This window comes from Protopterus annectens, chromosome 5.part0 (genome assembly GCF_019279795.1).
Source record: "Protopterus annectens isolate FY-2018-M chromosome 5.part0, PAN1.0, whole genome shotgun sequence".
Taxonomy (NCBI): domain Eukaryota; kingdom Metazoa; phylum Chordata; order Ceratodontiformes; family Protopteridae; genus Protopterus; species Protopterus annectens.
In genome coordinates, this window is record NC_056735.1 from 364,620,663 (window position 1) to 364,634,688 (window position 14,026).

General features: G+C 40.6%; 1 protein-coding gene across 1 annotated transcript in view; it reads left to right on the plus strand.

Moving 5' to 3' along the window:
• The window catches only part of USP9X (ubiquitin specific peptidase 9 X-linked), a 5,037,693-nt gene that overhangs the window by 4,769,530 nt on the left and 254,137 nt on the right, over window positions 1-14,026 (plus strand). Inside the window, exons 43-44 of the mRNA XM_044071835.1 lie at window positions 6,051-6,271; window positions 6,366-6,454. Of these exons, the coding sequence (XP_043927770.1) occupies window positions 6,051-6,271; window positions 6,366-6,454 (310 nt within the window). The remainder of the gene's footprint in view (window positions 1-6,050; window positions 6,272-6,365; window positions 6,455-14,026) is intronic.

Genomic DNA, 14,026 nt, shown 5'->3' on the forward strand with positions numbered 1-14,026 from the left:
TCGTAAAAGCTTCTGTAGATTCTCTCAATCACCCGTTCCTGTAGACTATTCAGGAGTCCCCAGCTGTCTTGGAAAATTCACTGTTGGAGGTCCAGGTAAAAGTTATTCCCTGCAGTTTCCTGCTTTTTTTCCCTCCTTTCCCCTCTATGCATCCTGTTTAGAATTGCTGTTTTACATAGGTTCATAGGTAGGTACCAGGCTATCGGCCCTAGGGCCCATACAAGCCTAGCCAAAAAATATACGCTGGCTTTCGCCACCCAAGAAAATTATTTTCCTGTGCTCCTGTCGAGCAGAGCCACAGAAGTGATCCCCGAGGTGAATTTCCCATTTCCCATCCAATCATCAAGATTTTTCTTGAAGAGTGCTATTGAGGAGCTCTGTTTGACATAGATAGGTAGTCTGTTCCAGAGTATGGGAAGTCTCTGGGACAGATCCCTCCAGCGTGTTCTGTTTATTGTGGTGATAAGGTTAAGGTCCCTAGAGCGTGTAGCTCGGAGGGTTTGGGATTTCGTTAAGTGGAGCATGTCCAACAGCTCTGGGTTTGACATAGTTTTGTATGTTAGGCAGAGATCGCCCCTGAGTAGGCGATATGCGATGGAGTAAAGCTGTAGTTTTTTGAGACGGTCTGCATAGGTCATCTGTTTGAGGCCAGTAATCCTCTTTGTGAGGTATTTCTGTGGTCTTTCCAGTTGTTGTAGATGTCTTGTGATGTACATACCAAAAGGGGCGTTGTACTCTACAATGGGTCTAATGAGTGATGAGTAGAGGGGAACAATGACCTCTTTTTTTTCTGGATGAGAATCCTTTTGTGATGAGATGAACCACGTAGAAGGATTTCCTGACCACTGTGGCGATGTGATTTTCAAAGGAGAGACTACTGTCCACCTGCGTCCCAAGGTCTCATCACATTTTCATCATTAAGTAGACTACAAGCTATGTGGTAGTTCATGGGTACAGAGTTTTTACCAAAGGGGATGACAATACACTTTTTGGCATTGAGCTTCAGGCCATGGCTTTGACACCAGGTATCTGTCTCAGTGAGGCCCTTTTGTAGTTTGTCCACATCGTTAGGAGTTTCGATTATGACTCCTAGTTTGCAGTCATCTGCAGACTTTGCTAGCCAAAGACCTTCTGTGTTAGCCTGCACTTCAGAGAAGTAGATGCCAAACAGGAGAGGACCCAGGACTGAACCCTGTGTTACTCCACTTGTCACTGGTCTGATGTCGGATTTGGAATACGCTACTTTCACAGAGTTGGTTCTGTCAGTGAGCCAGTTGGCCACCCATCTTGTGATACAGGAATTTATACCTAGTTTAGTCAGCTTATCTATAATTTCAGAGTGGGGGATGGTGTCGAAAGCCTTGGCGCGATCTAGATAAGCTGTGTGAACCATTTTATCCTCATGTATGGCTTTGGTGACTGCTTCAAAGAAGTCAGTCAGGTTTAGGAGACATGATCTGCCTTTTACAAATCCAAACTGAGTAGGGTCCAGAGTTTGGAGATTACCAATGTCTTTGAGTTCCACGATGATGCGTTCCATGGCCTTGCAGACCAGGCTCGTCAGGCTAATGGGGCGGTAGTTCCTGGGGTCCGTCGTGGCTCCCCCTTTGTGGAGTGGGATAACTGTCGCGGTGCGCCATTCAGTGGGTACAAAGCCTGAGGTGAGGCTATGATTGAACATGGTACTTAGGTAGGGTGTCAGTTCATTCTGTAGTTCGTGTAGAACGCAGCCTGGGATATTGTCAGGTCCCATGGATGCTGTTTTCTTGGCTTTGGAATGTGTGTTTTTTACCTGTGCAGCCGTGATTATAGGAACGTTGCATTCTTCCAGTATAGAGATGGGCCCTCTAGGGGGTGAGATGGGGTAAAGTTAGCACTGAACCTATCTGCTAGGATGTTGGCAATGTCAGTTGGTTCTGTATATTTAGTGCCATTATGCTGTAACTCAGAGCAGATCTGAGTGTTCCCATTTAGATTCTTGACATAGCTATAGGATGCTTTGTGGTTGTCTTTAGAGTCGGTGGCAATTTTGTTTTCATAACTAGCTTTGGAGGATTTTATGAGGGATCTCAGCTTCTTACTGAGGTTGACCAGGGAGTTTCTCCATTCATGGGATTTTACTCTTTTTTTGCAACAGTTTCTTTCTTCTATTGTAGAGTTTGTTTATGGCAGAGGACCACCAGATTGGCTTCCATTTTTTGGAGGATTACATCTTTGTTCTATTAGGGATAGCATGATCCATGCACTCGCTTAAGTGCTTATAAAGTGCATTTGTGTATGATTCGGCAGTCATACCTCTTTTGTCCGTCTGCATGGGTGTCATGAAGTTTGCCACTTCTGTCTTAAGAAGTGTGAAGTTGGCTTTTGAGAAGGTTTTACAATGGTTTGCCTAATTGGGGCTGGGGGTGGGATGTGGATGTCTAGGCTGATTAGCTTGTGGTCGGATCTGACCAACGAGGAATTGACCTCTGGTGTGGAACACTGGTCACCCACCTTGTTAATGACCAGGTCTAGGGTATTGCTGCCCCTGGTGAGGATGTGAATAAGTTGATCCAAGGTGTTGGAATTTATGAATTCCAGAAAATGTTGAGCAAAATAGTTGGTACATGAGTAGTTTTCCCAGTTAATGGTGGGGTAGTTGAACTCTCCCATTATTAGGGTGTTGGGTTGTACCCTAATACTTTCCAGTGTATCAAGAAATGAGGAGTGTGAAACCTGGGGCATGGTGGGGAGTCTGTAGCAAGCTACAATTTGGATTTCGGTCTTGCCCAGAGTTAGTTGCACTTGGATCATCTCGGATGCATTATGCTGTGCAACTAGCCTGGAGGTGTGGATATCCTTAATGAATATGGACACGCCTCCACCTTTAGTGCTTCTTTCTGGGTTAGGTGGCCGAAAGGTGTGGTATGAATTGAAGCCTGGTAATGCAGGGGTGCTCTCTGGAGCTTTGAACCAGGTCTCTGTCACTGCATAGATGTCAATGTTCGCCATTTTAAGGAGTTCCTCAAGTGAGTGCATTTTGAGGTTTAGACTTCTAGCACTGAGTAGCATTACTCTCAGATTTTGCTTGCTTGTACCTGTTACAATGGTGAATTTGTCATTTGAACCTTGCCTAAAAAAGGCACTATAGGGGTGGCAAGAGCCTTAACCAGTATCTGGAATCCTAAGGGCGACAGGTGCAGGCCATCTCTGGCAAAGCATTGTGGATTGTCAGTCATGTTGTCATCCCAGGCAGACAAATACTGGATCCCCTTAGAATGACACCAGAAGCTTAGCCAATTGTTGAAGTCAATCATTTTGTCCTTGTACTGTGGTATCCTTCTGGGTGATGGCAGGATGCTACTCAGGGTTAGGGTCATACCTGCCTGGGATACAAGATCAGAGAGCTCCTCCATGTCTCTTTTCATGTAGTCCATGGAGGTACATCTCAGGTCATTCACATCAACATGGACAATGACAGTGTCATATTTGTACTTATTATGGAGTGACCTGAGTGCATGCATTATGTGGCGGATCCTGGCACCTGACAGGCAGCTGACAGTAACTTTCTCCTTGTCTAGTGAGTGGAACATCAGTGTGCCTGACTATAGAGTCACCTATGACTGGAGTGTTGGGTACGTTGTTATGCCTTATGGCCTGCAGTGGAGTGGCACACTGAGTTTGTGGGCTATGTGTCATTTGGGTTGTGTTGAGGGGTGGAGTTTGTTTGCGTTTATGCTTTGGATGTCCCTGATTCTTGGGCAGGTTTTTATTGAGAGCCTCCGCGAATGTAGGTGTTTGTTTTGTGTTTCTATGTGTGTGTTTTGGTGGTGTAGGTTTTGAGGGACTATGTGATGAGTGTGGTGTGGTGCAAGTGTTTACCTTCTCCTCTTGACTGTCTAGTCCAGTCTTGGATGAAGAGAGCTTTACTTCCAGTTTGGCTATATAAGTGCATCTCTCACAGGTTGTAGTGTTGGGTGGTAGGAGGAGAGGGTTGTCTGTATACATGAGGCAATTGCTGCATTGCCCCAAGATGCCTAGATTCATCAGGTAGACAGGAGAAATCACTAGGAGCTGACCCTTGGACATGCCTGGATAAGTGCTTAAGTACTAAAAGCTGCTTTCCACTAGACAAGCGTGGAAAGATGAGTGCTGTAGTAATTTGCAGCTTATGTAGTGCTTACAATGAGTTCTGAACAAGTGCTGAGTTCAAGGAAACAGATTTGAGTGCTGAAACTAGAAAACTGGCTAGTTATACGAAAAAAAAAAACTAAGCTAGAAGGCTTCTCTCCAACACAGAAGGGCGTGGGGGCTCAGAAGCCTACAAACAGTCTATACCACTTAACAGAAAAAGGCAGGAAACAAGCTTTTTTTTTTTTTTTTTTTTCGGTTTCCCAGATGCTCTCTTTGTACACAGTAGGAGTGCCTGAAATCAGAATATGATCTCACTGCACTCAGTTGAGTGAGCAAATGAGATGGGCCCAGAAGGAGTATCCAAACTCAAATTTACAAGAAGTGCAGGTAGTTTCAAGGCCACTAAGATTAACACCAAAACAAAACCAGGGAGGGTGGGTGGAACTAACTGAAGAGAAGAGTCAAAACTTCCAGTTCAGTTAATATTCCTGCAACACAGTTAAATCAATTTAAATACTGTATTATTTGAAAAAAGTGCAGATAAAGGTACTTAAATTCTCTTATACGTCCAGTTGAACACAGCTAGATCTTAGCCGGCCAAATGTGAGGTTTTTAAGCAGAAAATATTTCAAACTGTACCACTTAAATAGGCAAGGACAGGAAATCAAAGAATGTGGCTACCCCCACACCTGCAATTACTAACAAATAATAAAATTCAAGCAAGCACTGACTGAAGAGCAGAGTCAAAACTTCCAGTTCAGCTAATATTCCTGCAACACAGTTAAATCAATTTAAATACTGTATTATTTGAAAAAAGTGCAGATAAAGGTACTTAAATTCTCTTATATGTCCAGTTGAATACAGCTAGATCTTAGCCGGACAAAGCTGAGGTTTTTAAGCAGAAAATATTTCAAACTGTACCACTTAAATAGGCAAGGACAGGAAATCAAAGAATGTGGCTACCCTTACATCTCCAGATCATCTTGTCTGTGTCTGCAACCTTTATCCATTTTTTTTTTTTTACTTTGGAGTGGTGGTTGCGAGTTTTTTTAGCCTCTTCTGAGGTTTTCCAGAGCAAGGAAGTGAAGAATTATTCCTTTCTGTTTAGTCCCATAGCTTGCAAGAAACAGCTTAGGGAGAGAAGGATCTGAACCATCCTTTTATGAAGAGGTCCTCTGATGTCACTGATAAAAGTGTAGTCTTTGAAAATAAGAATGATGTGGCTGTAGAAGACCACTGTCAGGTTTTGCCCTAGAGCTTCCCTGTCTAGGAAGCAGGATCTGCAAGGAGGGTGCCCTAATTGTTACAACTTTCTTCAAGACATAGAGTTAGGGTGGATACTGCATGACTATTTTTTGCCTTTTGCCTGAATTCCATATCAGACCTCATGTTGGAGTGCAGTAAAGAACTCAGAATGAGTGGAGTTTCACAGAATGTCTTCAGTCAGCATTGATGACTGGATTATTATTTGAAGATGGAAACATCCTTTAAAATTGATGCTGATTAGTGCAAGTGGCACCCCCTCCAAGCAAGTAACATGGATTTTTTTTTTAAAGCTAACAGAGATGCCTTTGAAATCTCTGGTGCAGTGCCCACTTACTTGTGGGGTATTTCAAAATGTTGAGCTGAGTGAGGTGCTGTCATCAGTCTTTGTTCATTGAAAATGCATGCTTAAGTTGGCATACATTATTTGAATGCACATCTGCCTGTCACTGTAAGTTGTCACAGTTGTCTGTTTGCCTAACTCTAGGGATATTGTACAGACATTTCTTTTTTATATATTTCACTTAATCACATCTATATACGTGTCAGGCATTTTGAGATACAAGTGTTGAGAATAAAAATGCATATATACTAGTTTTGCAGTAGAAAGGATAATCGGGGGATCTCTTTTAGAGAGAGCAAGTCTGTTAATCTACATTTTTGTGTTTATACAGGTAACCCACCACTTCCAAACCCCTATGGCGATCCCAGTTTGTCACAGCCTATAATGCCACTTCAGCAAAATGTAGCAGAAATTCTGTGTTCCCGAACAAGTTATGTGAAAAAGATCATTGAAGACTGCAGCAATTCAGATGAGACTATTAAATTGCTTCGCTTTTGTTGTTGGGAAAACCCCCAGTTTTCATCTACCGTACTGAGTGAACTTCTGTGGCAGGTATAAAAATTATAATGCTGTACGTGCATTGTTTTAAAGAAGTTGTGAGACAGTTCAAAGAAACTTAAGTTTTCTTTTGTTTTTACATATTCAGGTGGCATATTCCTACACCTATGAGCTTAGGCCATACTTGGACCTGCTTTTGCAAATTTTATTAACAGAAGATTCGTGGCAGACTCACAGGTTAGTGTCTTTCAGAAATATAAGATTTGTTTATAGATAAATAGTGGGCAATCAGTCTGCAGACTGTTAATGCTTAGCCAATATCCAGACAGTAATCAAAGCTGGAAATAAAACCCTGTATTGTATGTTTGTGAGATAAACACCTTAGCTATTATGCCAGCCCCACTAATTTGTTCTCTCAAAAGCGGTGGAGTTTTAATAGGGAATCTTGATTGCTTTAACTTCTGTGAATTTATTTTGGGGTAGTATTGATTCAGAACTCAATGTAATAATCGCTACATAAGTACAGCATTATTTGCTGTCTTACTGCTCATGTGCAATGCAGTGTTTTATGAAGGAGCCAGGAGTAGGTTGTAGAAGTCCCTCTTCAGAAAGTGTGGAGATTTTGTCTGAGCAGCAAAATAAGTATTCATTTGTTTATAATTGTTTTAGTGCCAAAAGTAGATTTGCATTCATCCAGACAGCAGCAGTAGTGGTTAAAGATGCATGGTCAGTAAAATAAGAAAGTATGAAGCAATTGTCAGAAATCTGACCGCGTCACTTGTGAAGCATGTCACTTCTGAAATAAAGTGCAGTGTAACACAGAAGATTCTCATTAGAGAATGAGACTGATTAAAGGTAGGGTTACCACCTGTCCCTTTTTGCGCAGGACAGTCCCTATTTGGACATTTCTGCCCTACTAAAAAAATGTCAAATGTCCTGAAATTTTTAAGAGAAAATATTTCCTTTTTTTTTCTTTCTCTTTTTTTTTCCCAATAGTTGCACAAATTCGAAACACCTAAATTTTACATGAAACAACATAGTCATCTCAAATGCTAGAAGAATAAGCTTTTATTTTGGCAAAAAGGTGAAATTCTGTCATTTGCACTGGCCTTTGGTATGGTTTGTCTTATCCAATTTCATATTTCTACAAAAATGTCTCACTTTAGGCATTTGAAAAGGTGGCAACACTAATTAAAGGCAGAATTTGCAATCCTAGATATACTGCACTCAGGCAGTTGCCTGCAGAATTCAAGATTAGCTTGGTTGTTTTACTTCTCATTGTACCTCTTTTTTTAATTTAGACTGTTATTTGCTTACAGTTAGCAACAGATGCACTGAAACTTAGACTGAAGCAAGCTGAGGGTGAAGCATTAGTTCTATAACTTGACTGGAGTTTTGATGTACAGCAGCAGTGACAAACTGCAGGCAACTGTGTGTTACTCTTAAATGTTATTGCTTTTATGTCTGCGGGTAAGCCCTGATGTGTGTATATATAGAACACATCTGCAGTCTTCAGTGTTCTTCGGACATACAGTGATGTGGTATGTGAATGTTTCATTGATATAAGCCGTAAGGCACATATGTTGAGCATTATGCTGTGTGTTCTGCTTTGCATTTGAATAACTCTCCTTCAGAGCTTTTGAGAGAAGCAACATGAAGGTAAACCATATTTTAAAAAATGCAGACATCTCTCTATGTCTTACCAGAGCTACTGCTGAAAGAATGGGATCCCCTTGACAGTGTGACTGAAACATTTGTAGAGACAAGGTTGACATCTTAACTTGTGCAAACCTGGCTGACTTGTATGGTGGAAGTGGATTGGGATAAACCATTAAAAGCAGTCAGTCATTTCCATTGTCAGCACCCTGTTATGTGCTACTTGACCCTGTGCTATAAAAAGTAGCTGATGTGGATGAGTATGCTGCTGCTCTGTTTTTAATTTCTACAAGTCTTTTAGGTCTCTAATGTCATGATGGGAATAGACTCCATTCCTAACTCAAAGTTTGATTAAAGTTCAGGAAATTAGTATTGTTTCAATCTTTGATGTTAGACAAAAGGTCTCAGAACTGACTTCTCCTGCAGTTCATATGGAGTTGCATGTATTTGTAGCATATCTAAATAGGACTGTAAATTATTTTTTTATGAGACCCATTGCTCCTACTGCTGTTGGATTTGTCTGCGTTATCCATCTTCCTCATTGCTCTCATTTCTGCCTGCAAATCCTTGTATTTTATGACTTTGTGTCCCTCTGTATGTAAAACACTGTAATCATTGGGTGTGGCAGTTTCAATGATCATTGCTACTTTTGTCTTCTTTTCATGGACTAACTTTATCTGGTTTTCTCACATTTATTTTCTTAACTGTTGGTAATGGGTGATCCCGTGTGATATAAACTTTATTGTTCACTATAATATTTTGTGGCTTATGTATCCAATGCTTCTCAGCCACTTTAATTATTTTTACATAATCCACAATGCAATAGACCTACCACTTAATATGCCTTTCGGTATGCAGGTCCTCTGCCATTAGTAATTTTTTTTTTTTTTATGGTAGAGGTTGGTAGATGTATTTAGTGAGGATGGATTTGAGGGAGCCAAGTTGGATTGTGGGATGTTGGAGGTGAGATTAGCTATAGTATTTATGAAGTATGAGTTAGTGAGGCTATTTCAATGGGTGTCTTATATGGGTCTGGGCAGAGATTATTTGAACCTGGGCTTAATAAGGAATTGATGGAGTCCCAGATTTATGTTTTTATATATACGAGTGTTTTGTAGAGTAATGTAGTTATATTTTTTATTTTTGTGACTAGGCGTTTCACCTGGTTGTGAAGCTGTTTATATTGTATTAGGTCAGAGGGATTTTTTTTTTTTTTTTTTTTTTGCCAGTGCTTCCAAGCTTTATCCCAAGTATTCATGAATAGTTTAGTGGGCCTAGTAAGCCAGCTGGCATAGTTGCTTTTCACACTCTTTTTCTGGAGTGGAGCTAAATTGTTAAGAGTCCTGAGGAATGTAGAGTTGAACTCTACAGCATCATCAGGTGAAGGACTTTTAGTAGGTTCCAGTTAATGCTCTGTAAAGTGTGGTTCGGCAGAAGTGGGATAAGTCTCTACTGTCCCTATACTGGTGATTACTTAATGTTGAGGTACTTTTACATGTTATAAAGGCAGCTAGGTGATCATTAATATTAATACTCTTGGGAAGTGTCTCTGCTGAGGATATTCTGTTTGGGTCAGAGACCATGATCCAGTCAAGGATAGAGCCACTGTAATTTTTGTTGGGTGTAAGTTATATTGTTAATTAGTTGGGTATGGTTATACGAATTGATACTGGAAAAATGGTTGTGGAGTGAAATGTCTAGCCAGTTGATATTTACATCCCCCAAAATGATTTTCATTTTTTGTTATTTTTAGTTCAGGCTAGGATTTCTTCTAGTATAGGAATGTTATTGCCTGGTTGGATATACAGCACTACATTGTAGAGGTACTTGCACTGATTCATTTTTAAGTAGGCTATTAATATTTCTGCTGTGGAAAAGTTGGGAATTGGTTTAGTATATGAGACCATATTAAGAATGTTAGGGTATATCAGTGCAAAGCCTCCTCCTTTTTTGCATGGTCGGTCGGATCTTAAGCAGGTATAGCCTCGGGGTAAAAATTCTTATTTTTTTAATATAGGGCTTCAGCCATGTCTCTCTAGTGGCAGTAACATCTGGTTTGTTGAGTGCAATCTGGGCATGTAAATCAGGAATTTTGTTCCTGATACTTTGAAGGTTAGTGGTAGTGAAATTTAACAATCTATAGGAGTTAGGGGGGTTGGGAGGGGAGGAGATGGCCAGCATTGAGATGAATGTCTCCGCATAGGGTTAGGTTGAAATAAATGTGTTGGAGATTATTGGGTTTTGTTTTTCTCTGATATAGGCTATTTTAAATTAAAGTTTGTTTTTTAATTGTCTTATAGGAGAGGGATTTTTACTTTGGTTTGTAAGATTGTATCTGTTGCTTTTATAGGCTGGAAGATGCATCAGAGAAGGAGGTATGGGCTGATGTGTGTGTTGCAATTATGGGCGTAGGTTTGTAATTTATGTAATTTTGTGGTGATGTTAGTTAAGGTAGTTGGAAAAAGGCTAGAGAGAGGCTGAGGAGTAAAGTCTTGGAGGCAAAAAGCATGGTTGAGATGGGATTTGTAGTTAGGAGATTAAAGAGTTTAATTCTGGGGGATCTGAGAAGTGTTAAGTGCAGTATATTACTTAGGTTGAGATTGGGCTATTTAGTAAGAGAATAAAGGTAGTTTAGAGAGTTGAGTAAGATTTGGATTAAATTGGTAGTAATGTGAGGATAGGTTTGATAGGGTGAGTTATGATGGTATGATAGGGTTAAATTGACAGAGATTAGTGTGATTGGATGGTTCAAATGGGTAGGTGGAAGTATGGCTAAGATAAATGTTATTGTATGGGGGGGGCTAGGAGCAGAGTGAGTCCAAGCACAGCGAAGGGCGAACGGAGCAGGCTGTCCCTGGCCTTATATCTGACGTTGAAAAAAAAGACAGTCAGCAAGGTTAAGTTATCATTGACATTAAATGTTAACATAGAGAGAACTAATGGACAAATGAAGTTAGAGGGAGAGTACAGCAGTAGGGGTCCAGATGGAGGGCAAGAAGAAGCAACCAGGGTGAGTGGAAAAAAGTGGGGGAAGTAGAGAGAAGAGAAACCAGATAGAAAAGTTACTAGGTAAATTGAGATAGCCCAGTTATTAGGACACTTTTGAAGAATAACTACAGGGATTTATTAGTAGTATCTTGGGGGGGGGAATAGAGAAACAAGGGGGTAACTAGAAGGAAAGGGGGATTAGAGAAGTGTGAGGTGACGTACGAAGTGAGCCGCTTGTACAAAGACAGAGGGATGAGTGAGGTAGTCAAAACTAATTTCTAGTCACAGACATTAACTGTAGCTAAAGGCAGTAGATCCTTGCTAGGTGGCTCAAGCTTCCACTGGGATAAAGGTAATAACTTTTCCTTGAGTTGCAGTTTAACTTGGGACTTGCTGGCATGAACCACTAGGTCAGAGAGGAGTGTACTTCCTAATAAAAAGGGAGAAAAAGATGTATTTAAAAGGATTATAAAAAAAATTAAGACAATGGTTCAACTTAGTAGCTATGCACCTAGGTAGTCTGGGAGTGTGAGTGCTGACATGGCAGTAACTAGGAATAAAGGGGGGTAGCACAGGGCGATGGGACTGGAGGGTAACAGAAAAGATATAAGTAGAAAGTATGGATTGAGTGGAGGTGGTGGTGTGAGAAGAAAAATGGATGAAGTATGTAGAAAGTGAGGTTGAATGGAGGTGGAGGTGTAAGAAGAGAAAAATAGAGTAGGTAGTGGCAAGTAGAATAGAAAGAGCATGGTGAAGTTTTAGCTTAAGTATGTTATGATGAGAGAAGAGAAAAACTGATAAGTAGAAAGCGAGGTTGAATGGAGGTGGAGGTGTAAGAGGAGTAAATAGAGTAGGTAGCAACTAGAAGATAGAAAAAGCAGGATAAAATATTAACTTGGCTGTATTGTGATGAGGGGAGAGTCTAGTGGCAGTACAGTTAACATGCCAGTAAACAAATAATACAGCAAGCCAGGTAGTGCCTACAGATAGAGGTTTGCAAGTAACAAGCACAGAGTACAATTGAACTGAGCTGCCTTAACTGATAATTTGCAGCAGACTCAGAGTTAGGCTTGACTCACAAAGCCAGCACTCATTGGACTGACTTTAGGAAGACTGATTTAAAAGGGGAAAAAAAATCTTAATGACTAAAAATATAGGGCAAAAACATAATAGTCTTGCACCAGTAATATAAGGCAGAAATATCCACGATTAGGTAGGTAAGATACTATACATCGTAGCAATAAGTGACTGTGACATAATCTCTAAGCAAGCAAGCCAGTGCAGAGCTGGGAGACAACACTTTAAACACAGTTGCTGTTTCGCATGTCCTAAATAATACCAAGTACCTTATTATGTGGGGAAAGATAGCACCCACCACAGTACCAATTACGTTTTGTCCACGAGCGGTAAGGTAAGGAAGAGGGAAGAAACTTGTGCTGTCCTTATTAGTGTTTACTATGCAGCGTCACCTAGTGGACACCCCTCAGATATGATATGCACTGAACAGCTTAGGCAGTAGAGGAGGTAGCCCTGTATGAGCAGAGAAGGAAGCAACTATCAAAACAGCTTTCAAATAAGCGTTGCTTCTGAGCTTGGTATGACCTGCAAGCACAGTTTTAAAGCTTGGCATAAAGTTTCGTAGTAACTGCAAAGTTCAATACATGCATAGATAGCTTTAGTTTATTATTTGCAATAGTGTACGATAGATCCTGGTCTGTTCTAAAACTGCACGTTGCGTTTATCACATTTATCCAAGTATTTTTGCTTATCTGTTCCCTTTTCTATACTCTTCTCACAGTGACACTTCTTGTGTCTTAATTGCTTTATAGGTTTCTCTATTCAATACTTCCATGATGGCATTTGCTTTCTTCCCTTTCCCTTATCTCCCTGTATTTCTGTGGTATGACTTTATCTGTTATTGATTTAGCTGCACAGTAATATATCCTATTTACTTCTGTTATATCACATGATTTCTATTAACAGCCTTGATTACTGTTTTCTTTATCAGATTTCTAACGTTCTGGGTGTTGTTGAATTTCTGTAATCTTTCTTTCATCACTCTTAATATGCCTGTCCATTTCTATTAAATCAAGCAACTCTTCCCTTAGAGCATTTTCTCCTAAACTAAGGGCACATTTTTTGTTCTCAATTTCTTGTGGTTGTTCTGTAGAATGTTCCAGAACATCTTCCTGTGACCTATTCTCTTCAGCTGCATCCTATGTCATCTGTTGCTCTTTCATATAGGAAGTCGCTGGCCTATCACTCCACAGCATTGACTGTGTCAGAGTTGCCACCGTTTCCTGTTCCCTCCCTTGCTGAGATGCTCCAACTGAACTTTTGCACTAGTTTCCTACTGAAGGCACCAGAGTATCTTCTTGAGACAACTGATCAGATGTTTCTATTCCAGTTGTTTTTCCTTAATTTGGGGACTCACTGTGACATTACCAGAGTTGGATTTTCTACACTAACTCCTTCACTTCAGAAGTAATCCTCCACAAAAACTGACATTACTAGAGATAAAAAACAGTATTACTGCCACCTTCAGGATAAACATCAGTCTAACCCAAAAAAGTTTTGGGCTGGATTTAACAACCTTCTTCATCCTGGTAAATCTTCTACCCCAATACCGGAGAAACTCACAAGTAAAAAACCAGAAGAAATAGCCAATGCCTTTAACATTTTTTTTTACAGAGACCATCCAGTCCCTAGCCAACCATCTACCCACTTCCTCTCCATCCTTAACTATTCCTCAAGACTCACCCCCTTGCTCCTTTAACCTTCAAACAGTATCCACCTCCTATATTCGTACCCTAATAAAAAAACTAAAACCGTCCTCCCTTGCGACCGATCGTCTCCCTGCAGAATACCTCCAACTAGCCTCTGATGTCATTGCCTATCCCATATCAATCTTGATCAACAGATCCATTACTGAGGCCACCATCCCCTCTATTTGGAAAATATCGTACATCATTCCATTACATAAAGGAGGCCCTTCCACTGAAACTTCTAATTACAGGCCGATTGCTATACTATCTCCAATAGCTAAAATTCTGGAACGGTGTATTCACAAACAACTCCTACACTACCTTACCATCAATAATCTACTGTCTAGTACCCAGCATGGTTTTCGCCCCCACCATAGTACTACCACTGCCCTCCTCTCCT